General features: G+C 53.3%; 1 protein-coding gene across 1 annotated transcript in view; it reads left to right on the forward strand.

The window, feature by feature from the left end:
* The window catches only part of TAF4 (TATA-box binding protein associated factor 4), a 75,800-nt gene extending 53,564 nt beyond the window's left edge, over window positions 1-22,236 (forward strand). The window contains exons 8-15 of the mRNA XM_069495583.1: window positions 2,203-2,350; window positions 2,720-2,834; window positions 4,924-5,093; window positions 5,458-5,588; window positions 6,515-6,640; window positions 7,273-7,329; window positions 7,787-7,906; window positions 20,914-22,236. Of these exons, the coding sequence (XP_069351684.1) occupies window positions 2,203-2,350; window positions 2,720-2,834; window positions 4,924-5,093; window positions 5,458-5,588; window positions 6,515-6,640; window positions 7,273-7,329; window positions 7,787-7,906; window positions 20,914-21,081 (1,035 nt within the window). The 3' untranslated portion in view covers window positions 21,082-22,236. The remainder of the gene's footprint in view (window positions 1-2,202; window positions 2,351-2,719; window positions 2,835-4,923; window positions 5,094-5,457; window positions 5,589-6,514; window positions 6,641-7,272; window positions 7,330-7,786; window positions 7,907-20,913) is intronic.
* Window positions 22,237-23,281: the final 1,045 nt, after the last annotated feature.

Here is a 23,281-nt window from a genome sequence, read left to right on the forward strand (position 1 = left end):
AGCCTGAGGCCCTGCGACTTCGCATTTTATTTCTCAGTAAAGTGAAATGTACACCCCTGCACGTCCCTCACCCGTGCCATTGGGGGGGGGGGCCTTACTGGTTCGAGGAGCACAGCGTGTCTGCAGATGGACGTTCTCCGGGTGGGGAGCAGCGGCCCAGACGTGAGACGCAGGCGCCTGTGCCTGGCATCAGACGGTCAGGCTGCAGCTGGGGGTGGGGGGCTGGTTTCTCGGGACAGAGCAGCTCGCGGCACAGGGCGGGTATAAGTGGGACCCGAGAGGCAGAGCCACCAGCTGCTCGTCCGTGGTTCGCTTCCTTACGGTTTGGGTCCAGCCTCCCCAGTGCTGGTCCCGGTGCTGTGCTCCTCCCATGGGCGTTAAGGGTTCACCAAATGTGGAGAGGAAGTTTTTTCAATGTCAGAGGGGTTTTGTTTCTCTAAAGACAGCTTAGGCCGGGCGCGGTGGCTCACGCCTGTAATCCTAGCACTCTGGGAGGCCGAGGTGGGCGGATCGTTTGAGCTCAGGAGTTCGAGAACAGCCTGAGCAAGAGCGAGACCCCATCTCTACTAAAAATAGAAAGAAATTATATGGACAGCTAAAAATATATAGAGAAAAAATTAGCCGGGCATGGTGATGCATGCCTGTAGTCCCAGCTACTCGGGAGGCTGAGACAGGAGGATCGCTTGAGCTCAGGAGTTTGAGGTTGCTGTGAGCTAGGCTGACGCCACGGCACTCACTCTAGCCTGGGCAACAGAGTGAGACTCTGTCTCAAAAAAAAAAATAAAGACAGCTTAAAACAAAAATAAAACAATGCAGGCTCCCCGTCATTAATAGTGGGCCGTACAGTGTATGTTCCCACGGAGCACAGACAATAACCAAGTGGGGTGTTTGTGTGTGTGCTCAGCTAAAGTCCACGCTTGATTTTGCTTGGTCAGTGGCGAGGAGAACGGGTGCCAGAGTCGTGGGGAGGCTGTGTTGGGAAGGCCAGGGAGGCCTGGGCAGCAGGAGGGCGGCGTCCACACACACAGACAGGGCTCGCTCATCCTCCTCTTGGCACTGGGTGGGGAGAGGTTGCCGGGCCTTTGCCACAGCGCAGCGTAAGGGCAGTCAGTGGCTGATAAACCGGTTTTAACTCTACTGCTTGGTTGCACCAGTGGCGCGCCGTGGCGGGGTATTCTCGTGCGCAGACGCTGTGTTGACCAGGAGGCGGCTTCTGTCTTCTGCTCCCACTGCAGAGTGTGCGGTCAGGCTGGTGGGTCAGTCTGTCACCTACACTCTGAAGCCTGGAAAGGTCTAGAAACCAGGGGCTTTCCTTGGGCCTGTCCCAGCCTCCTTAGGTGGCAACACTGGCTTGAGCTGCCTGAGGCTGGCCCTACTGAGTGGGAATGTCCAGCTTTTGTTGCAGAAAAGTTTCTGTCATGGGGCGCCACCCCAGCCCCCTGCAAGTATCCCATAACTAAGCTATACCCTTGAGGCTGCCTTTGTAAAAGGCAGAAACTGAATTCAGAGGTTTGGGGCTGGGCTGGGTGGACTCGAGCTGTGTGGCTTCCACAGGGACCCAGCGTCTCTGAGCGAGGTCACAGTCAGTACCCCCGGCCCTCGCGGCCCTGCTGTGCGCCAGGCTGTGGAGAGGGAGAGGCGGGGCAGCAGCAGGGCTGGGCAGGCCCAGTGTGGGGACTGGGCAGGCCAAGTTGGGGACAGTGGTAGAGGCCCTGGAGGGGCCAAGTCCAGGCAGGGGAGGACGCTGGCCACCCAAGCCCACTGCGGTCTCAGCCTTCCAACCCCAGAGAAACTGCAGAAGAGCAGAGTCACTTGACCTGCGGCCACCAGGCGGCAGTTTCACCTCTGCTAACTTCTGGGGCAGTTGTCCCTCACGGGGCTCTGAGCTCGGCAGACTTCACTGGCTCCCCAGGCCCTCCAGGCACTGACCAAGTGCCCCTTCCAGGTAGCAAATCTGCCCAACCTGCTGGCTCACGCGTGGCCCCTACGCGGGCATTGCCCACCTGACCTGCCCTGGTCCTCGGATGTCTCGCACGGAGCGCGGTCCTGGGGCTCGCTGGGGCCGAGGTGCACGTGGGGTCTTCCCAGAGCTCCCCGCCGGGGGGTGTGAAAATGAAGGGAAGAGCCTCTCGCTGGGAAGCAGACTCTGCACTCGGGGACTGAGCTCACCTGTGTTCTCTGCTCTCTGCCGCTCTGCCTCAGGTGATCCAGCAGCCTCCGAAGCCAGGAGCCCTGATCCGGCCCCCGCAGGTGACGTTGACGCAGACGCCGATGGTCGCCCTGCGGCAGCCTCACAGCCGGATCATGCTCACCGCGCCCCCGCAGATCCAGCTGAACCCGCTGCAGCCAGGTGCGCCGGCCGGGGCATTGCTGGGGCTTCATTCATTTTAACTGTGGTAAAACAGACACCACGGGAAATGGACCGTGTTGAGTACGTGACCCCGTGGCACTGATCACGTGTACAAAGCTGTGCGACCAGCACCACGATGGCTCGGGTTTCTAGAATTAAGCGTGCATTTTCCGCTGTGGGTTTCCTTATCCGTAGTCATCCCTGCACCTAAAGCAGTTTGGTGAAACACAGGAAGATGAATGCTTGAGAGACGCAGCGAAACCTTTTAACTGTGGTCTAGAGTCAGACTCTGAGCATGTGAACCTTGCTGCGCCGGCCGGGAGGACGGCGCCAGGCCTCACGCGGCTCCCTGTGCCTTTTGCCCCGCAGTCCCCGTGGTGAAACCCGCCGTGCTGCCTGGAGCCAAAGCCCTCTCCGCCGTCTCCGCACAAGCAGCCGCTGCCCAGAAAAGCAAACTGAAGGAGCCCGGGGGAGGTTCGTTTCGGTAAGGAGCGGGCCCGGGCCGTGGCGGAGAGCGCGGAACCCGCGCCCCGTTCCCGCCTGGGGGTCTTCCCCACGTGGCCCGGCGCTAGGGCTGTGACCCCGTGTCCCGCCGTGCTCGGTGTGGACCGACGGCCGCACAGCGCGTGTGTCCCCACAGGGCCAGCTCAGAGAGGTTGCTTCATACAGGTAGCGGGACCGTGGACCAACTGGTGTTTTTACGTGAACTAATAGAAAATTCATCTTTATAATGTCACAGCGTGGTGTCTTGAGTTCATCACAGTTCAGATCGGGGCGCGTCACCTGCCCCTCGGCCCTTTGTGCAGCTTCAGAACCTCCAGCAACGCTGCATTTTGCTTCCGGCTCTTGATCCGCAGCCGGTCTGAGCATCCCTGGGTCTGAGCATCCCTGTCCGGGGCAGGTGCCCGCGGGGCCTGAGTGACGGGGAGGCCGTGGGCCACCGTGAGCGGTGGTCAGCCGGTGGGGGGTGTGCCGGTGTCTCGGGTTTCCTGTGCCTCTTCCCTGTCCCCGGCGCTTCATCCCCACCAGGCAGGGCAGGGGTGGGACCGACGGTGGCCCGAGCGCAAGCAGGGTGAGGGCCGGTGTGCCGGGGCAGCCCAGCAGTGGGGTCAGCACCTGAGTGGCTGGGGAGGGATTAGGCCATCTGCACGTGGGAAAGCAGGTTGGCCGAGGCTGCGGCAAGCGCTGGTTTCTGTCGAGGGAGGGCTTGGCCGTCCAGGGAAAGGAGTGGACTCAGGTGAGCCCTCTGGTGCGGGATTAAAGGTGACGTAGACTGACACACTCACAGGTGTCCGTGTGCACAGGTGTACCGGAGGTACCTGCAGCTAGAGTGTCAATTCCTGGCTTTGTCCTCTGAAAGAGCCAGGGCTTAGTAATACCCCACAGCAGTGAGCACGCCTGGACTCAGCCCTTATCTTCTAGAAACATCTTCCACTAAAAATGGCAAGGGCTCCTCAGAGAAAAGCCTGTGTCCAGGGCTGGGATAAGGAAAGTGCGAGAGGAGCGGGACCATTTTGCTACGTCACAGAGCAGCCTTCACAGACTGAGGGCTCGGAAGTCAGCAGACGCCCTCCGAGCATCACCCTGCCCGGCAGGCACTGTGACCGTCAGGGAGGCCCATGGCTGTGTCGGTCACTGGGCGAGCACACGGAGAAGGACTGGCTGTGTGGACCCCGCGAGGCACTGGTGACCCCTGGGGGATGCCGGGCAGGTCCCCCTGTCTCCCGCTCAGACTGCACGTCCATAATGGAGCCACCCGTGGAGGCTGCACGACTCGGGCAGGACCCCTGGCAGGGCTGTGGAGCCTGCGTCTCCTCCGAGAGGACGTTCCTGTACCCTTCCCGGCGTCAAGGGCACGAGAGTCAGGAGAGACTGAGGAATGTTCCAGCCTGAAGGAGACTGAGGAGGCGCGACAGCTGAAGGCAGCGTGTGACGCGCACGTGGATCCTCCTGCTGGGAAAGTCACTGTGGGGACAGTTACCCGACCCGGGAGGCCTGAGCAGTGGCTGGCAGTCGTGGACCGCTGCTCGTGGCCTGGGTTCCGTGGCACCCCTGGTTCTGTGGGGGACCCCCTTGTCTGTGGGGGCACACACGGAAGTGTCCCGGATGAGGGTGTCAGGTCGGCAGCTCACTCTCAAATGCTTCTGGAAGAAATTCTTTGCATCTTTCTTCCAGCTTTTCTGAGGCTCTGTGATTATTGTGGAAAGCATTAGAGCTGTCGAGATATTTGAGGTGTCACGTGGGTCGGGGTGCTTGAAGCAGCCAGCGGCGCTCCTGGTCTGGCCCCCTGCGGGCCTGGCCCCGCTGCGTCTGCACATCTGTGTGCTTTGACCCCGCAGCTGTCCTTCAGCAGAGCAGATTAGCTTTCCAAGAAGGTAGCTAGACGCCTCCTTCTGACGGCAGGACCCAGCAGGGGCAGCACCTGGAGGACAGCGCCTGGCGTGGGCGCTAGCTGTGATTTCTACACGGGGGGTTCCTGCCCCGTGTCCGTTGCCCACCGAGTCAGAAGCACCCCAGCCCTGCTCTTGACGAATCCGTTGTGCAGCTGGAGTGACCTTTTCTTCTTTCTCAAGGGACGATGATGACATTAATGATGTTGCATCAATGGCCGGCGTAAACCTGTCAGAAGAAAGTGCGAGAATATTAGCCACAAACTCTGAATTAGTGGGCACGTTAACACGGTCCTGTAAAGACGAAACCTTCCTCCTCCCAGCGCCTTTACAGAGAAGAATATTAGAAATAGGTAAGCCCGCATTTAGGGACCGTCCTAGGGTGTTTAGCGTCCACAGAAGGGTTTGGTGTGCACCGTGACTTTCACAAAGGGTCACTTGAACCTCACCCTCTGCCGGCGTCTCTGTTGGAGCCTGGGGGCGTCACGTAAGCGCAGCTGGCACCTCGTCCTGTGTTCTGCCTCGGTTTCCACGTGGTTGCTGGTGGTGGTTCCCAGTAGCTGACGTGTGGGTAGACGCCGTCTCCACCCTGCCTGGGCCGCCTGTGCTGCTGCTGAACCGTGTCCAGCCGTGTTGGTGGATAAGAGAAGAGACACTAGTGAGGAAAGAAAGAGTGTTTAAATGATTCTAAAATATTTTTTGTTGCCTAACCTTTAGGTAAAAAACACGGCATAACAGAATTACACCCAGATGTAGTAAGTTATGTATCACATGCCACGCAACAGAGGCTACAAAATCTTGTAGAAAAAATATCGGAAACAGCTCAGCAAAAGAACTTCTCTTATAAGGTAACGTAGCTGCTTTCCTAGGGGAGCGTCTTTCTGTCGTTGGTTTCCAAGCGATGCTGTCTGGACGCCGCCTCCCCACACCCAGGCACAGGGCACAGGTGTCCCGGGAGCCCTCATGTCCTTTTTGAACTTGTTCTGAATTTTTCACAGGACTAGATTTGGGGAAGATTCCATTTCTTTTAGCCACGTGGCTTCCGCACATGCTCTGGGAACTTGGGCTGGGAAGGCCCTGGCTGCGCTTTCCTACACTGGAGTGGGGTCCCTGCACTGGGGGGGGGGGCCCTGCACTGGGGTGGGGTCCCTGCACTTGGGAGGTCCCTGCACGAGGATGCTCCAAACGGATTTTCCTCTTGGAAGAGGAACCCTTTCAGCTTTGAAAACTGTGAAATTTTCCACTCTTACTCAACCCCGGGGTTCCCAGCACCCCTGAGTGCTGGCCTCCTCTCCTGGGCCAGGAGCTGAGCCTGCAGCCCCCCAAGGTGGCTGCACCCCTGTCCTCACGAAGCAGGTTTTCAAAATGAAACATGCCTGCCTCGTCCTTCTCAGCGTGGAGCAGCCAGGAGTGGGCCAGCCCGAGGCAGGTGCTGCTCCCCTCACCAGGTGTTGGTGCCACTGTCAAAGTAGATTCCAAGTAAACATACCTGGCCGTGTGCTTTAGAAATGGTCTGTGTTGCTGCAGAAATAATTTATATATTACTAAATAAAACAGATGATATCAAGGTGTATAAAGTGGAAGCTACTGTGAGCCCCCAAGATCACCAGCACGAGGCTCTTCTCTGCACATACGCACAGACGGCGCTCCTGGGCGCAGCGCCCGTCCGGGGAAGCAGCAGGGCGGGGCTGGGCCTGGGCCCGGGGGAGCCGTGCACAGAAACCCTTGCCAGGTCCCCACGTTGATGACGAATGGTGTTTTACTTCTTTTGTAGGACGATGACAGATACGAGCAGGCGAGTGACGTCCGGGCTCAGCTCAAATTCTTTGAACAGCTCGATCAAATCGAGAAACAGAGGAAGGACGAGCAGGAGAGGGAGATCCTGATGCGGGCGGCAAAGGCGAGTGCTCGCGTCACGGCCTGTCGCTCTGGGCGCCCCCGCGTTCCTGCCTGACAGACTCACCCGGCACTCGGGGTGTGGGGGGCCCGGCGGTGCTCCAGGCTGGCTGGAGGGAGCTGGTGCGTGTGGTCACCGGGGGCTGCAGAGCAGCCGCGCTCCTTGGCACGCTGCACCTGCACGCGCAACCCCTGAACAGGGGAGCTGCTCGAGTCCTGGCGCCTCAGTTTGGGCGTGAGGCGCGTGTGCAGGGACCCCCTGGTGAGCCAGACCATGGCTCCTTAGCTTACGTTGCTGTGTGTTCTAGAACATTCAGAGCCAGGTTATTAAGAGTTGGGCAGGAGACCATAATTCCATGCAGGACCTGAGCCTGCAGCCCTGCCGGCCCCCCCGGCGTGCCGTCTCCTACGTATCTGGTTTCTGATCGTGTCCAAATGGCATTGCTTTGCTTAAGAATGATGGCTTTTCTGCCATGACCTGCAATCCAAATTTTCATCTTTTGGCTATAAGCATTTAAAAAATTTAATATGCATTCTTTCATGGGACCTAGATGATGATGTACAATGAATACAGTAACACCTGTTAGATGATAAACGTTTAGGTCGTAACTTCTCTTCTGCTTCTTTCAAAAATAGTCTCGATCCCGACAAGAAGACCCAGAGCAGTTACGGTTGAAACAGAAGGCAAAAGAGGTAAAGGTCTTTGAGTCTCGGGTCTTCGCTGCACCCCCGAGCGTGTTCGCAGTCGGCTGGACAGTCCAGCAGGAGAGAGAAAGGTTCAGAAAACCGTGATGGTTCTGTACAGAGGGCGTTCACGCAGCTGTTTAATCTGTTTTAAATAATATGCTCTGTCAGAGGTGCTCTCCTGTGCAGTTTGTGTCCTCCTCGTAGATTTCACGATGACTTCTCTTTGGGTGGCATTGGTTTCTATGCTTGTTCACATATTTTGAGCGTTTAAAGATGAGCATCTCTTGCTTTAGAAAAATCCTTATTTTTCTGATTATAGAACACGCTTATTATTAAAAAAGTTAAAACATTTAAGAAGTTATAATTTAGAAAGTTTAGAAAACCCTTTGTTGTCTATGCATTACTTTTGTAGTAAGGGAAAATCGTGCGGGAAATGATCCTCCTCGTTTCTTTACAAAATAAGATGCAGCAGCAGGAACTGGCGCAGATGAGGCAGCGCGACGCCAACCTCACGGCGCTGGCGGCCATCGGGCCCCGGAAAAAGAGGAAAGTGGATGGTCCTGGACCGGGACCGGGCTCGGAGGTACAAGAGTGTGCTGGGACTGAGGTCTGGGAGGGGCCCTGGGGACTGTCGTCCTCAGGGGACAGACACGCAGGGGCAGCAGCCTCCCGCCGTCCACGGTCGTCTCACCTGCCCGGGAATGTTTGTTTCACATTCGATGCTTTAAATTCAAATCAACTTATCTGTGGCTGTCACATGAGCTAAACGTTCTTTCCTTAAAGGTGTTTGATCAGCATGGTTCACTAGGATGAGGCGTAGACTGATGAGGAGGAGATGGGGCAATTGTGACGGTCAGAAGCATGATCGCCATGGGGGCCTGTTCCTCTGGGGCGGGCAGGTGGGATAAGCCCTCGTAGGAGAATGGGCAGTTCTCAGTGTGAAGCAAAGGAGTTGTCACCTGTTCCTGTTCACATTTTGTTAGTTTCTTGTGTTGTTTGTTGTTACATCTTTTACTCTAATGGATAGAAACCCAACCTGAATGTATTCTTGTTTTTGCTTTCCACTTTCAATTGTTTCTTAGGTAAATTATAGGGAGAAAGAAAGAAAATAGTCTTTTATGTTTATCTACCTATTTACCGTTTCTGGTGGCTTCCTTCCTTCCCGTAGATCCACGTTTCCAGCCCCCATTACCCTCCGGCTCCAGGACGGCCTTAGCGGTTCTCCTAGGGCAGGTCTACCGGGGGTGGATTCTCTCAGCTCTCGTTCTCTTGAAATTGTTCTGTGGCGAGCAGGTCTGTGCAAACCTACCCCCAAAGGCCGAGGCAACTGGGAGGCTGACGAAGGAGGCTGACAAATCCAGTTTCTCAGAAAGACACATTGCGTAGGGACTTACGAGCAGAAGTGGTGTCTCGGGCGGCTGAGAGACGGTGGACCCCCGCACCCGCCCTGCAGAAAATATCCTTTCTACAGCGAGCTGTTTCGCTGAAACATGTGCAGCTGGTCACGGGTCGGACGTTCTTGTGAAGCTCCTGACCCCGGGGGAGGTCAGATAAATGTCTGTAGGAGGGGTTGTCTGTGCTCCGGGCCTTGTTTCTGTATGGGGGGTTACCTGTGCTCCGGGCCTTGTTTCTTTATGGGGGGTTACCTGTGCTACGGGCCTTGTTTCTTTATGGGGGGTTACCTGTGCTACAGGCCTTGTTTCAAGACCTTGCTGCAGAGCAGCTGGGTCAAACATTGGTCACCATGGTGGTTTCCCTTTAATATGCTGTCACTCTTGCCTGCCACAGGCTGTTTCCCTGACCCCCCGCCAAACTGGCCCTTCCGGTCTCAGCACTCCCCTCCTTCGCAGTGTAGCTCCTGGTCCCCGAGGGAGGGTGCTTGGTGTCCTGCAGCCTCAGCAGCAGAGCGTTGGCCGTGGGAAACAGGTCAGGCCCCGCGGATTCCAAATGAAGGGAATTCCCTCCAAGGCTTTGTTGAATCACGTCTAATCTTTGAAATACCGTGATTCGGGTTTTCTTGCAAGAAGTAAAACAAGGAGAGATACATAGCATTGGTAAATTGAAAACAATAATAGAGATACAACGCACACAGTAGCAATATAATGCATGCAAGGACTACAGTCAAAAGGAATCTGTATGCCAGGACGGGAGGAAAAAACCTCTTGGGGAGCCAATTAGAAACATCATGAAGAAAATTAAAACGAGTCTCTTTAGAGACTTGTTGTAGCCAGGAAATAATTCAAGATTCCATTCAAATTGTAGGCAAATAAATACTCAAGAACAGCGGCCAGGGCTGGACTCTAACAGCAGGTGTGCCGTGGTTTCCTTCTGACGCATAGTTTTTCGTTCTCCTGTCCCCCTTTTCTACCAGAGGGAAGTCATAGGCCAATTTATTTGCAAAATAAGTTTTAGTCTTACTGTACTTGCCTGGTTATTTGCCTAAAGTGCTGTGGGACTAGTGAGGGGCTCCTTTCAAGTTAGATTTGCTGGAACTTTCTCTTAAGGAATCTGATTAGACTTTTTAAAGCCTCTTGAGGCCAGGAAGCCAAGCCAAGGATTCGCCATGAGTCTGTGCGTTTGTGCCTGTGGTGCCTGTGTGAACCGGCTGAATTCCTCCTTCTCGGGTCTCAGAGTAATTGAGGTTCCCGGGCCTGTCAGGAAGTGACATTCTTTTTTTTTTTTTTGAGACAGAGTCTCACTCTGTTGCCCAGGCTAGAATGAGTGCCGTGGCGTTAGCCTAGCTCACAGCAACCTCAAACTCCTGAGCTCAAGCGATCCTCCTGTCTCAGCCTCCCGAGTAGCTGGGACTACAGCCATGTGCCACCATGCCCGGCTAATTTTTTCTCTATATATTTTTAGCTGTCCATATAATTTCTTTCTATTTTTAGTAGAGATGGGGTCTCGCTCTTGCTCAGGCTGGTCTCGAACTCCTGAGCTCAAACGATCCGCCCACCTCGGCCTCCCAGAGTGCTAGGATTACAGGCGTGAGCCACCGCGCCCGGCCTGAAAGTGACATTCTTTACCTACCGCGAGGTCAGGAGCCTTGTAAGGGAACCACATGGACAAGGTGCCGGGCCAGTCTCTCCACGGGGCTTCGTGGTGGCTCAGTGGAGTCACCTTCCGTTCCTCAAAGCAGGCTGGTCACCTCTGACCTGTCCTGCCAAAGCCTCGTCACATTACCCATGTCTCCAAGGTGTCCTGTTAGAAAAGAAAACATTGGGGTTTTTTCCTTTTCCTTTTTGAAAAAGTTTGATTATGTTTGTTCTCTTTTTCTTTTATTGTACTGTTTTTCTTCTTCACCACCCCTCCAACCCCCCAATCCTAGAGATGGAATGAAAATACATTCTGTTGATCGGATGTGTGCGGATAACTGTATTGCCGTAAGATAAGAGTACTCACAAATAGTTTCCAGATTTTGGAGAAATCAGGTAGAGAGAAAGGTAAATGTCTCAGATTTGCTCACAAAAGTATATTTTACCGAATTGCTGTAAGTTATAAATAATAGCTCAGAAGAACAAAAGTTTTCTTGACTCTAGAAAGCAAAACGTGAAAAGAATCCTCAATGTTTCAAACAAAAAAAGTAAAAAAAATCATTTCACTCCTTTGTCAGTTCAGTCCGTGTGGTTCTTCCTGTGCTGGGAGGTTTTGCCTAGTCCAGTGATGTGATCTCCGGAGTTTCCAGAAACCTGTGTCCAGGTACTGTCAGGGCGCTCTCTGAATTTCCTTGAAGACACAGCACTTTAGGATCTGCAAAAAACTTTTAGAAAAAAGCATCAGAATAAAGCAATTGACTGCTTATGCCAAGACGTATTAGATTTTTAGGAATCTCATGTAATTTTGGAACACATATTAATAACATTCAAGTACCATTTCTTCTTGACAATGTTTCTTGTATAATTCTAACATACCAGACAAGCCTAATATGTCTCTCTTGGCCTTTCAGAGGCCTTATTTTTTCTGTCTAAGTTAGTTTGGGTCACAAAGACTTAATTTTAGAATTTAAAATTTGATTTTGGGAAGTATATCATGTATCTAAGGTTTTAAATTCTGATATCAAAATAAAAAAGGTTTAAAACACTGTTAGTGAAATAGGATCACAGGTCACTATAAAAAAATAGTCATTTGTTTAACCAGTTTCAAAAACCAAAAACCTTTACTCTTTGACAAGGAGGAGACTGAGTTTTCCAAACTCCTGATAAAGACAGTGTGAAACTGTCTCTGCCTCTCTCCTTCTTAATTGCAGTTTACTGAAAAGATAAACAAAAAAATTTGTTATTTCTTACTAATACTGTATGAAAATTTTACTCAAAAGAGGAAACCACATTTTACCCTTGCAGTATATTATTGATATTAAGCCTAATTTTAATAACGTCTTATAAATAGATCCACCTAACCTCAATCAGCTTTGACCACACAAGGTAAGATTTCCATCAGCCTTGTGTAATCTCTTACAATTTTTCCTATTCTCTTTCTATCCATTGAGTTTTATCTATCTTTTTTCTTTAAAACAACCTTTAAATAACCTCTAAACTAGACAAAATTTATCTTTTCTTTAATAAAAACCATATTTTATATTTTTTTATAACCTTTCTGTCCCCAAACACATCTTTTCTTACACATTCTGTACATAGAACAAAGCCTTGGTAAAATTATCAGGGTCTGTGGAATTGTTTATCTTATATTTAGTAGTTTTAATTACGTCTGTTAATTACCATATCAACTCCTAATAGCCTTAATTTTCAGTAAAAACGTAGGAAGTAAATAATCTAAATTTTTTTTTTTTTTTTTTTTGAGACAGAGTCTCATGCCGTTGCCCAGGCTAGAACAATCTTAATTGTTATTAAAATGTACCAGGTGCAGAGCCCAGGACAAAAGATTTGTGAAGATAATGTCTGACCCTTCCCAGCGCAGCCAGGGAGCACAGCGGGGCCAGAGGTATCTCCACGAATGTCTCCAGTCCTCAGCACCGGCATTGATTTAGGGCCGGAATCTAATGGCTCTAAGACTTAAGCTCACAGACAAGTCAAACAAGTATCAGAAATAGAAGCAACAGTTCTGTGACCCTAAAACATCTGTTGAAGGTAGCCTACACCTGCCTGCCAGGGGCCCAGGTGAAAATGTCCCAATTACATTTCATACTGATAGTTTTGAAGACAATTCCTATTTTATTTTACTAACAATTTTAAAACTAGTTTTATTTACCAAAGATTACCAAAGTCACATGAAGTTGAGAAATATGTGAGCTTACTAACTTACGAGCACTTATTTATTTTTAAGCCAATTTGGTACCATCTAGACACTATAGAAATGGGTATGCAAGTATAAATAAAAAACTGCAAAGATTTTAAAAGCTTTGATTTTAATATTTTTGCCATGAGACAGGTAAAACTGACTAATTTAAAAGGACAGTGGAGTCAAACTTTGTAAACGGAAAAAGTTAAAGTTCATCTGTTCTTCATGGCCAAAACTCTCACTGAGTTTTAGAGAAAACAGGGCAGCAAATTGACCGCTCAGAGTGGGAATTTAAGCTTTTTAAAGGAGTTTGGGTATATTAGAGGAAGATTAAAAATGGATGCCAGGGTAACACAAATCGTAATAATTTGCCACAGGATTTTATAGGGAGTCTAATTGCATTTAGATGGGCGGTTTCTGATTGAGTCTTGTTTTCCACCTGGACCACAGCGCAGGGCAGGGCCTATTGGCAGCCAAGGCCGGCGAGGGTTCGCTGTTCCCAGGGCCTGACACTCACGTGTGTGAACAGCAGGCACAGCTGGAAGGCCGAACACTTGGATCCCCCAGATCAAGGGTCCCATCTTTACACTGAATCCTGGGCTCCCCAGAAGAGGGGAAGGCCATGGGGCCAGGCAGTGTGACACTCCCATGTGCACCTCGCCGCAGGGACGTTCGCCCAGGGCTGGTGACGCCCCAGCGCCAGTCACCCCACCCCCAGGGCAGCCGAACCGCAGCCGAGAGTGTGTCCAGAGCGTCAGGGTGTCCAGACCACACTTTTCATACCGAAAAGTACAAAGAAATGGGTAGCCCCCGCGTAACAGCCACTCGTCTTCAGAGCTGGCGGCCACCTCAAACCTCGGCCATCGCACACGCAAAGGTCATGTTTTCTCATAGCACAGAGTCATCCTGGGTCCCCAAAGCCAAGGAGTGAGGGGTCTCAGTGCAGGAGAGAGCAGAGCCTTCAACCTGGGCTCCAAAGCGGGGTGTGGTGCTGTCCTCTGAGTCCCTCAGCGGCTCTGGGGGCCACCAGACATCATCGCCAGACTTTTCCTGTGGTGTCGAAGGGGGAGCAGAAGTGGCAGGAAATGGAGGAGCAAATCTTGAAGGAGCCAAATTGGGGAGATTTTAAGGTTTCCAAAATGCAAGTTATGCCACCAAGAAAGGCCCCAGGGGGACCAAACGTATAGTTGTTTAAAAAAGCATTTTGAGTCAACTGAAAAAAACATTCCAAGAAACAGGACCCAAAAGAGGAAAAAAAAAAAAAGGGCAAAAAGGCTTTCCCCCTAAGAAATACCGTAGTCTGAATGTCAGCTTTGTTTTTAATGTCAAGACAGGGTCTTGCTCTGTCACCCGAGCTTGGTATACTGGTGTCGTCATAGCTCACTGTAGCCTCCGATTCCTGGGCTCAATGATTCTCTTGCCTTCAAATCAAGGGTCCCATTTTTACACCAAATCCTGGGTGTCAGTAGGATTCTTAGATACCCCTGAGTAGCTGGTACTACAGGTGTGCGCCACACCTGGCTGATTTTACTATTTTTAGTAGAGATGGGGTCTTGCTCTTGCTCAGGCTGGTCTCCAACTCCTGAACTCAAGCGATCCTCCCACCTTAGCCTCCCAGAGTGTCAGGATTACAGGCGTGAGCCACCGCGCCCAGCCTGAATATCAGCTTTAATTAAGCCGACTTACAGCCATAGAGCTCTTTTTACCTTTCCCTCTGCTGCCAGCTGGGCTCTGTCACCAAACAGGCAGCCGCCCCACCGCAGCAGCTGCTCACTGCCTCCCGTACCGCCGTGTGCTAGGTGCCTCTCACCTAGCGGTCACCCTAAACCCACGGTGCTTTTGGGGTGTTCCCATAATGCAGAGGGCCACAAGTGCCTAAAAGGTGAGCCACACCAGTCCACGTAGAGTGAGTGGCTGGCCAACCTGGCCACACCTTTTGATACCACGCGAAGAAATCTAGAAGTGACTTCTAGGGGCCCTGAGACCCCTGGAGGAACACAGAAGAGGGTACCACGCGTCCCCTTTCCCCATTTCTCCGTCTCTCGGCTCCTGGATGGCTCCCAGATATTGGTGGTGAGCAGGTCCACGGTCCTCGCCCCTCCGTTGCTTTCTTATCCTCACAGCGCGTCTGCCTGTTCCCGCGTCAGGGGTGGCTGGGCGTGCCGCGTGCTGCAGTTCCGCGTGTTCCTCTGTCCTCTGAGCTCCCTGCACATTGGCAGCTGGGCGCAGAGTCTCCCGACTGCTCCCGTCGGCGGCAGGACCGTGCACTGCTGTCCCGCTGGCCGGGAGGCGCAGCTCTGGGCCGGGCCCTCTGGGCGGCTGCGAGTGGCGACATTCCACAGCTGTGAGCTCTTTCTCACTTACCAGTTGGGACCCTTTTTTGGAGACTCTGCCCCTCAACTATTGTTTGGCTACTTAGGGGCGTGGTTTGTAAAGGAGAGGTGGGCTACTGCTGGAGGGACCCCTTTTCCTTACCCAGCTTAAGGTCGTGAGTCAGTCCCTGTCGTCCTTAGCAGCTGAGCGATGTCCTTATGTTTCCATCGCTATAAACTCATGGATTTCAACGTAACTGGTGGGTTTCAGTCCGTCCAAGTCCTCATTCCTGTTGCGGTGCAGCTTGTGCCAGGGGCGGCGTCTCCGGCTATTTGAAGGCCAGACGTGGGACACGGGGCCTTCGCGGCCACTGGGGTCGCAGCCTTCTCAGCGGAAAGCGGGGAGTGCGTGAGACACTCTCGTCGGTGCTTGCGGCTCTTCCCAGGTCAGACAGTTCAGAATCAGAGGCCTGTGACTTGACTTACATTCTGCACAATGACATCCTTGTCTTCCACGCGGAGGGTTCCGGTTCTGGGCCCTCTGGGGTGGGGGTGAGGGGCTGGGGGCGTGGAGGAGGGGAGGGCAGGATGGGAGGAGAGAGGACGGCTGGTTCTGGCAGACACAGGAGGTGACGGAATGACAGTGTCTCACGGCTGCGCGTGCTGGCGCTGCCCCGCCCTCACGGGCCTGGAAAGCAGGCAGCCGTGGTCTGGGCTGTGCCTCCTCCCATTGTGCTGCTTGACACGTCACGAGAGCATTTCGCTGTCACATGCCAGCGTCTCCCCTTTCCCTCCTCTAATCTCAGATCGGCCAGGAACAGTTCAGTTAATGCTTTCGGCCTGTCTGCGTGCTGCTGTCTCCACGCTGTGCTTTTCCGAATCTTCTCTCGGACTCCTGGCTTCAGGCCACCCTCCCGCCTTGGCCTCCCCAAGTGCTGGGATGACGGCCAAGAGCCACCGCCCTGGCCTGCGTCTCACTCTATTCCAGACTCTTCTGGAATGGCTCACGGGAACGTAGGTTTGCACCTTTTATACCTGAGGGTCAGTTTTAATAGTGTTTCTTTCCTTCAGTATCTTAAATACAGACTTTTTCCCCCTGTGTAAGTGTGGCTGTCAAAGCCTGCTGATAATCTGATTTTATTTCCTTTTTTATACTTTTGTCTAGGTGTCCAAAGACTTTTTTCCTTGAAGCCTTGTGGCTTTGCTGTAGTGCATCTGGGATTGGTTATTCCATATTTGTGTCCTCGGGTGGGTTGTGTTCTTCCCATGTGCGGTTTCACATCTTTTTTATTTAAGAACATCTCTTGCCTAACGATAGTTAAAAATAGTTTTGGATTTTCTATTCTGTTGTCTTCCTTATCAGAGGTTCCTGTTAATTGTATGTTGTATCTTCTTTACCTGGGTGAGCAATTTTTTACTTTCTCTTGAATCTTTTAAAAATCTTTCTTTTAAAAAAAATGTATCCCTTTTTTTTTTCTTTTTACCTTCTATTTCTGTCTTTTTTATTTAAGAGATGGAGTCTCGCTCTGTTGCCTGGGCTGGAGTGCAGTGGTGAGATCACAGCTCACTGCTTCCTCCAACTCCTGGGCTCGAGGGATCCTCCTGCCCCAGCCTCCCAAGTAGCTGGGACGATAGGCACTAACTTTTCTATATTTTGTGGAGACGGGGGTCTCACTATGCTGCCCAGGCTGGTCTCGAAGTCCTGAGCTAAAATGATCCTCCCTCCTTGGCCTCCCAAAGTGCTGGGATCACAGGTGTGAGCCATGGTGCCTGTCCCTATTTCAAATTTAGGATTATTCCTGTAGGGTGGGTCTTTTTCTTTTAACTTTATTTTGAGTTAATTCTAGACTTACAGAAAAATTACAGAAACAGTACAGAGAGTTTCCATATATCCCTCACCCAGTTTCCCCTGATGTTAAACATTGGTATGATATTATTCACTAAAGACCTTATTTGATTTTTTTCTTAATTTCTAAAAACCTATTAACCTTATTTTTAGAGCAGTTTTAGGTTCACTGAAAAACAAGAGGAAAGTGCAGAGATTTCCCGAGTGCTGCCCCCACCCAGCCTCCCCTGCTGTCACTGTCCCCTCACCGCGGGGCGTTTGCTACAGCGCGTGAACCTCTGTTGACGCGTCGTCACCCGAGTCGGTAGTTTACACGAGGGTTCACGCGTGTGCCGTGCGTTCCGTGGGTTCTGACAATGCGTGATGGCCGCGCCACCTCTGCGTCCTCGTGCAGAGCGTCTGCGCTGCCCTGAGATCCCCTGGGTGCCGCCCGCCAGCCCCCCCTGTCCCAGCCCCGGCAACCGCTGATCGTTCCGCCGTCTCCACGTGTTGCCCTTGCCAGAGCGCACGGTGTGCAGCCTTTCCAGACCGGCGTCTGCGTTTATGGATTGGGGGTCCCCTGTGGAGCGAACTGCCCCTTCCTCCTCATGCCACCTTCGTCCATCCGGCGGCTCACTCAGCTGCTGTGGGCACGTTTGTAGGATAATCCGTTCTGTCCATGTTGTTGCTCCTGTGACCCGGCTTTGGCCACCGTGAGCTCCTTTCGGTTGGTCCCTGTGTCCTCTCGCCATGGCCCATGCTCTTCTGCTTACTTTCTGACCCCACGACATGGTCCAGGCTCATCTTTTATTTTCCCTGCCGTAGCCGTGCAGTCGGCCGTTTTTCTGAGGAACGCGGGTTCCTTTGGCCGGAGACGGTGTTTGGAAGCCGGGATCTGGGTGTGGGTTTGTGGCTAATCTCTGTCGTTAGCAGCTGTCTCTACCCCTTGCGTGTCCTGCAGGTTGTGGTGTGTAGCGGCGGTTGCCGTGTTACTTGGCACGTAAATACCTAACTTTTAGCGTTAGGAAGTGTTCACGTTTGTCGTCACCCGGCCTCTGCTTGTCGGCCCGCAGTCCCCGCGTCATTGCCCTCAGCCTTTCCGAATCTCTTTGGTGAAGGCAAGTCTCTGTTCAGCATGTGGTTGTGTTTTGTTTTGAGCTGCATTGAAAATCTTTTTCTTTTAATAGATGAGTTAAACCCGTTCACCTTCACTGAGGTGACGGACGTGCTTTGTCCGGACTCCCCGTGTTTTATTCCTGTGGGCATTTCTGTCTTCGCTGCGCTTCTCCTCCAGGCTGTGTCCTTTGCTGCTTAACTGAACTTCCTGTGGGCGCTCAGGGACGCTTCCCCGTGTCAGCGTGGCCACGTCCTCTCTCCACCTGGCCGTCGTAGCGTCATCTTTGAAAACCAACGGTTTGACGAGGACGGTCTCAGAGCTGGTTGTTCTGGGCTGGTTGTCCCAGGCGGCCACGGGGCCCTTCCCACGCGTGGACTTGGGTCTTTTTGTGTATGGGGACGTTTTCTTGGATTGTGGTTCAAATACCCCTCTGCTCCATCGCACGGATTTTCTTCCTCGGGGACTCCGACGACACGAGAACGGTTCCCTCTTCGCCGCCGCCGCGCCCACTGTGCTTCCTCACGCTGTGCGCCCCTCACTGTCTGGTGTGTCCCCGCGGCCACCCTCCTCCCTGTGACCGTCCTCCCTGTGGCCGTCCCTTCCTGAGGTGCCTGGGCTCTTCCTTCCCTTTCTGTCTTAAGTCAGGGTTCAGTAAACTCCAGTTTCATCTCCTTGTTTTTTTATCTTTTGTTGATTTTTTAAGTGTTTCCTAGTTTTGGGAGTTTTTGATTCAAGGTGACTCTCATATACTTAAATGCTGGTTTTAAGTACATTCTATTTTGTTGAAAGCACTGTCTTACAGTTTTCTTGTTCTTCAAGGGTGGATTTGTCACTGATACGTGTGGAATTTCATTTTCTGACGGTCCACAGCGGCTCCGACCCTCCTGTTCATTTTTGTGGTTTTTGGTGGTTTCCAGGATCCGTGGTTCCATGGCGCCCTCTCCTGGCGGCATTGCCAAGTGCAGGCCGTTGGGCAGGCTGCGCGGTGGCCCACGGGGAGGCTCTTGTCTGGCAGGACCCTGAACTGCCCCCATTGCTTCTTTCCCCCCGCCACCCACCGGCCAGGGGGCTCCCCGGGACACCCTTGCCCTCTGAGGACCCCTTCCCGCCCCATGCCGCAGGTGCCTTCCCCGTGCTCTGACCTGCCTGCACACCTATCCGGGGTCTCTGGTCTTGGGACGCCGCAGCCTTCCTGGCCGTGGTTCCCAATGACCTCAGCCCCCGCCCCCTCCTCTGTCTTTGCCACGTGGCCTTGCTGGGGGTGGCAGATCACACTCTGGGATGTGCCGATGCTCTTACTTGAGTTGCTGTGAAGTCCGGGCGTTCCCTGTCTTCCCCTTGTGCAGACGGCGTGATGTTCTAGTGGGTCCGCCGTCCCTTCCGTTGTTTACAGTTGTTTTTGGGGGAGATACCAGGACGCGGGTGGCTGGGCAGCATGCTGTCCTCGGCCTCCTGGACGTGAGGTGGAGCTCATATGTGAGGCTCTTGTTACTACCGCTCCTTACAGCCCCCTCTCGGTGGCCTGACACGTGTGTGTGGATCCCACGGACAGTAGGGTGGGAGAGGAGGGGTCTGGGCAGGTCTTGTGCTGTCACAGCTGCGCGACACGCTGGTGCTGGCTGCCACTTTGACTGGAACTGCTTGCTGTCCGGCTGTGTGCTGGGGACAGGCGGAGCGGATTAGAAAGCCCCCCCACCCCCACCCCCACCCATTGCCACTTGCTGCTGTCCCAGGCCTGCCGCGGGCTCGGAGCTCTCAGCCCCCTGCCTGGGTGGGGCTCCTGGGTGGATCCATCCCCCGCCCCCGGGATTGGACGTTTCTCCTCCGAGACAGCCCGAGGCGCTGGCGGTGCTGGGGTCCGAGGTTCTGGGCCGGTCTGGGTGGGCGCCAGGGCGTGTGGCAGAGCCCGGAGCAGGGCCACCTCTGCCTGTGCATGGAGCCCTGGGCCAGCGGGGATTCGGGCAGACGGTGACTCTTTCTGTCTGGGTTTTGCTCGGAGTGTTCGCAGCAGGTGGCATTTGTGCGGCACGCCCGGGTCCTAGGCTGGCCGCCTTCTATTTGCTCCTTTCCAGAGCCCTGGGACGGGGCAGGTTGGGATCCAGAGTGCCATTTTCATGAGCCCTGAGTCGGGTGCAGGTCAGCGTGTAGCGAAGGCGATGACGGTGAGGGAGACGTGGGTTCTTCTGCCCTTGGCCACGTTTCAAGCGGAAGGAGAGGTCTGGTCCGAAGCCAGTGAGCTCAGCCCCGAGGGGGGCGCCCGTGTTCTGATGATTCCGAAAACAAGTCCCAGAGAGGGGAGAGCAAGCCCTTCTCCAGCTCGGCCCTGGCCATGCTCCCTGTTCCCCAGAGGCCCGGCCGCGTGTGCGGGGGTGGTGCGTGGTCCAGACCGCCAGGTGCCTCGAGGGACGGCCGCTGCCAGGCGGTGTCATGGCGGCGGGGCCCCTTCTCCTCCTCGTTCCTTCTCACTGTTGCTGTCACCCCAGCCCTGGGAGGGGTCCCAGCTTGTCTCCAGCACAAAATGCTCCTTGAGGGCTGTTACGGAGACTGAGGAGGGAAATGCTAAGGAGACCTAAACAGTTCCTTCAAACAAGGAAAAGTGGCCACCAAAGTGACTCGGCGGCGGGCCTGAAGGAGGCACCTCAGTGGTGCCTCCCCCTTGACTCTCGCATGAGTAACTAAGGTCGGAGACACAGCAAGAAGCAGGCAGAGTCGCCCTGGGGCTGGAGACAGGAGAAGGGACACAGCAGGGCACGGCCAGGCCCAGGCCCCTGGCTGCAGGGCCGCCGGCTCGCAGGCCGGGCAGGACTCGCGACCTCCAGCGTCTCAGACCTTGAAGGAGAAATGCCGTAAAATGCCGTTGTAATCTTTGTACTTGAATATACACGAGCAACTTTAACATCAGAACACAGACACTTAGTTTTGCCGAACGGAACAACGAGAGCTGTCCGTTGGGAGTTCTGTAGTCTGTGCCCGGTGGGGTGACGTGATGGAGGTGAGGTGACACAAGGTCCTTAGGGGCCTCCGAACAGGAGTTGCCCCTTTTCCTCCTGCCCTCAGCCCACCTCCGAGCACCACTAACACGACTGTCTCTTTCTTGTCACCAGGGGTCGGGCCCAGGCTCGGTGGTCCCAGGCAGCTCCGGCGTCGGAACCCCCAGACAGTTCACGCGACAAAGAATCACGCGGGTCAACCTCAGGGACCTCATATTCTGTTTAGAAAACGAGCGCGAGACAAGCCATTCACTGTTGCTCTACAAAGCATTCCTCAAGTGACGCGGGCGGCATGGCGTGTGACAGACGCCTGGGACGTTTTTATATATTTGCAGATTACGCCTTTTTGTAACAAGCAAATGGAATATTGTTTAAAAAACAGCCACCTCTTTACAATGGAACAGTTTTATATTCCTGTTTCTAAATCAACTCTTCAGTATGAAAGAAAATACGTTTCTGTAACCGGGAGAATACAAAGGCCTGTGGATACTCTTAGAGGACAATTAAATCTTAACTCATCTTTGATTGAGTGGCCTTCTTGCCAAACAAGCCATATATAAAGACTGATGGATCGTTTAGCAAATAATTACCTGCCCTCTGTCAACGCGTAGCAGTTTCCACATTATTTGTGCATCTTGTTTTAGTTCTGTCTAACTTACTGTGTAGGTGTATGTCTGCAGTCGACGACCTCATTTCATTTATTTTATTTTTGTAAAGTCAGTTGGCAAAGCAAGCTGATTTTTAGACTATTTATCTCCCCCCGCCCCGGTTCAGAATCCTCGAGGAACACGCGAGTCACCGCAGCGCCGTCGCCTGGGAGCGCAGTCGCGTTTCCGCCGGGTAGAGGCCGAGCCCCGCGGGGCGGCTCCTCCTGAGTGTGTGTGGTCAGCACCTGTACAAACGCATTTTATTTGCTATAGTTTGTAAAGCTGTAAAGTTAAAGAGACGAGAACCTTTTCAGCATAAATATATTTTACTTGCACTGTGTTTTTTAGCTAAAAGTGAAAACTTAGATTAAATAAAATCAAAGTTGAGAAGAATCATCAAAGACTGTTTCTCAGTGTGAATCAAGTGTTGGAAAACGGTGTATTTTGTCGGTGACTGTACAAGCTCTTTGGCACAGGACGCAGATGGCTATGGAAACTATAATTATTTTGCTAAAAGACTGTATGCAAGCCCGGCCCGCTTTGCCGGGCCCAGGGCAAAGCCCCTTGTTTGTACCTATTTTTTTATGACAAATATACTAATTGGTTCTTTATATTTTCAGAGGTTATTGTATGAGATTGTCTATCAATAGTACTTTTATGACTGTAAATACTCTGCTCTCTCCGTGTGAATTCTCACCTTAGACTTTGATTCGCGCGTGCGAACTGAACTCTGATCAGTATTTTTATCAACACCCAGGAACTGTTACACCTTTTATTTTGTCTTTTAGGAAATCCCCGTCTTTCCATTTTTTCATGTAAATTTTGCACAGTTACTTGTTCATATGTAAATATTTTACTTTCAAAAATGAAGTTTTTAATTGCTATTGTTTTATATAGGATTGAAAGAAAATTAACTCCTTTATTAAAAACAAATTTATCTGTATTCGTTTTGCCTGTTTTTCCCAGTTTTCCCATTTTAGAGTCGCCCGAGGGGTCTGTTTGCAGCCGTCTGTCAGAATCGGCAACTAAAACACAGGCAGGGCCGTCCCTGGCGCTGAGCACACTGGTCCCCCGCGACCCAGGGCCTGGAAGCTGAGCTCGCGCCTTGCGCTCCCGCAGCCCGGCCCAGCCGGGACACAGGCGGAGGCGCTGTGTGCTCGCCGGGGTTGTCGTCCTGCAGATGAGCTGGGCGGGGCAGGGGGACCCAGAAACACACCTGGGTCCTGGCTTAGGTGACCAGATGGCCCCAGCCCGGACGCAGACCCCCATGGCGGCCCTGCCTGGTCTCTGGGTGCCTTAACGTTACGGGGCAGCCGTGGTGAATCCCGGCCCTGGTGGGGCGCGTGTCGGAGGCTGCTCGCTGCACGCCAACACCCGGCCTCCCAGTGCGGTCACCGGCGTGATCCGAGGCGGTTCCCAGTTAGGCTTTCCCCCGAGCTGGTCCGGCTGCGCGGCGGTGTCGGTCGGTTCACAGGTCACGCTGGACGCGCTGCCCGTCCAGGGCTGTTACACCGGAATCCCGGGGCTGCCGGAGCGGAGGACCACGGGCCGGGCCGGGCCTCGAGCCACAGAGCTTCACACCGCGGCCCAGGGCGTCGGCGGCCGGTTCCCCCGGAGTCGGAGGGGCTCTGCCCTCCCGGCCTCCGCTGGTCGCCGGCGTCCTCGGGGATCTTGGCCCGTAGAAGCGGCTCCCCGGCCTCTGCCTTCGCCCTACGCGGTGTCCTCCCCGCGTCTGTCTGTGTCCAGGTTTCCCGGGTTCGCAGGACACCGGTCACGCTGGACTCGGGCCCCAAACGGCCTCACTCTGACTCCGCCCCGTCTCCAAATAAAGTCAA

Source organism: Eulemur rufifrons, chromosome 20 (assembly GCF_041146395.1).
Source record: "Eulemur rufifrons isolate Redbay chromosome 20, OSU_ERuf_1, whole genome shotgun sequence".
Classification (NCBI taxonomy): domain Eukaryota; kingdom Metazoa; phylum Chordata; class Mammalia; order Primates; family Lemuridae; genus Eulemur; species Eulemur rufifrons.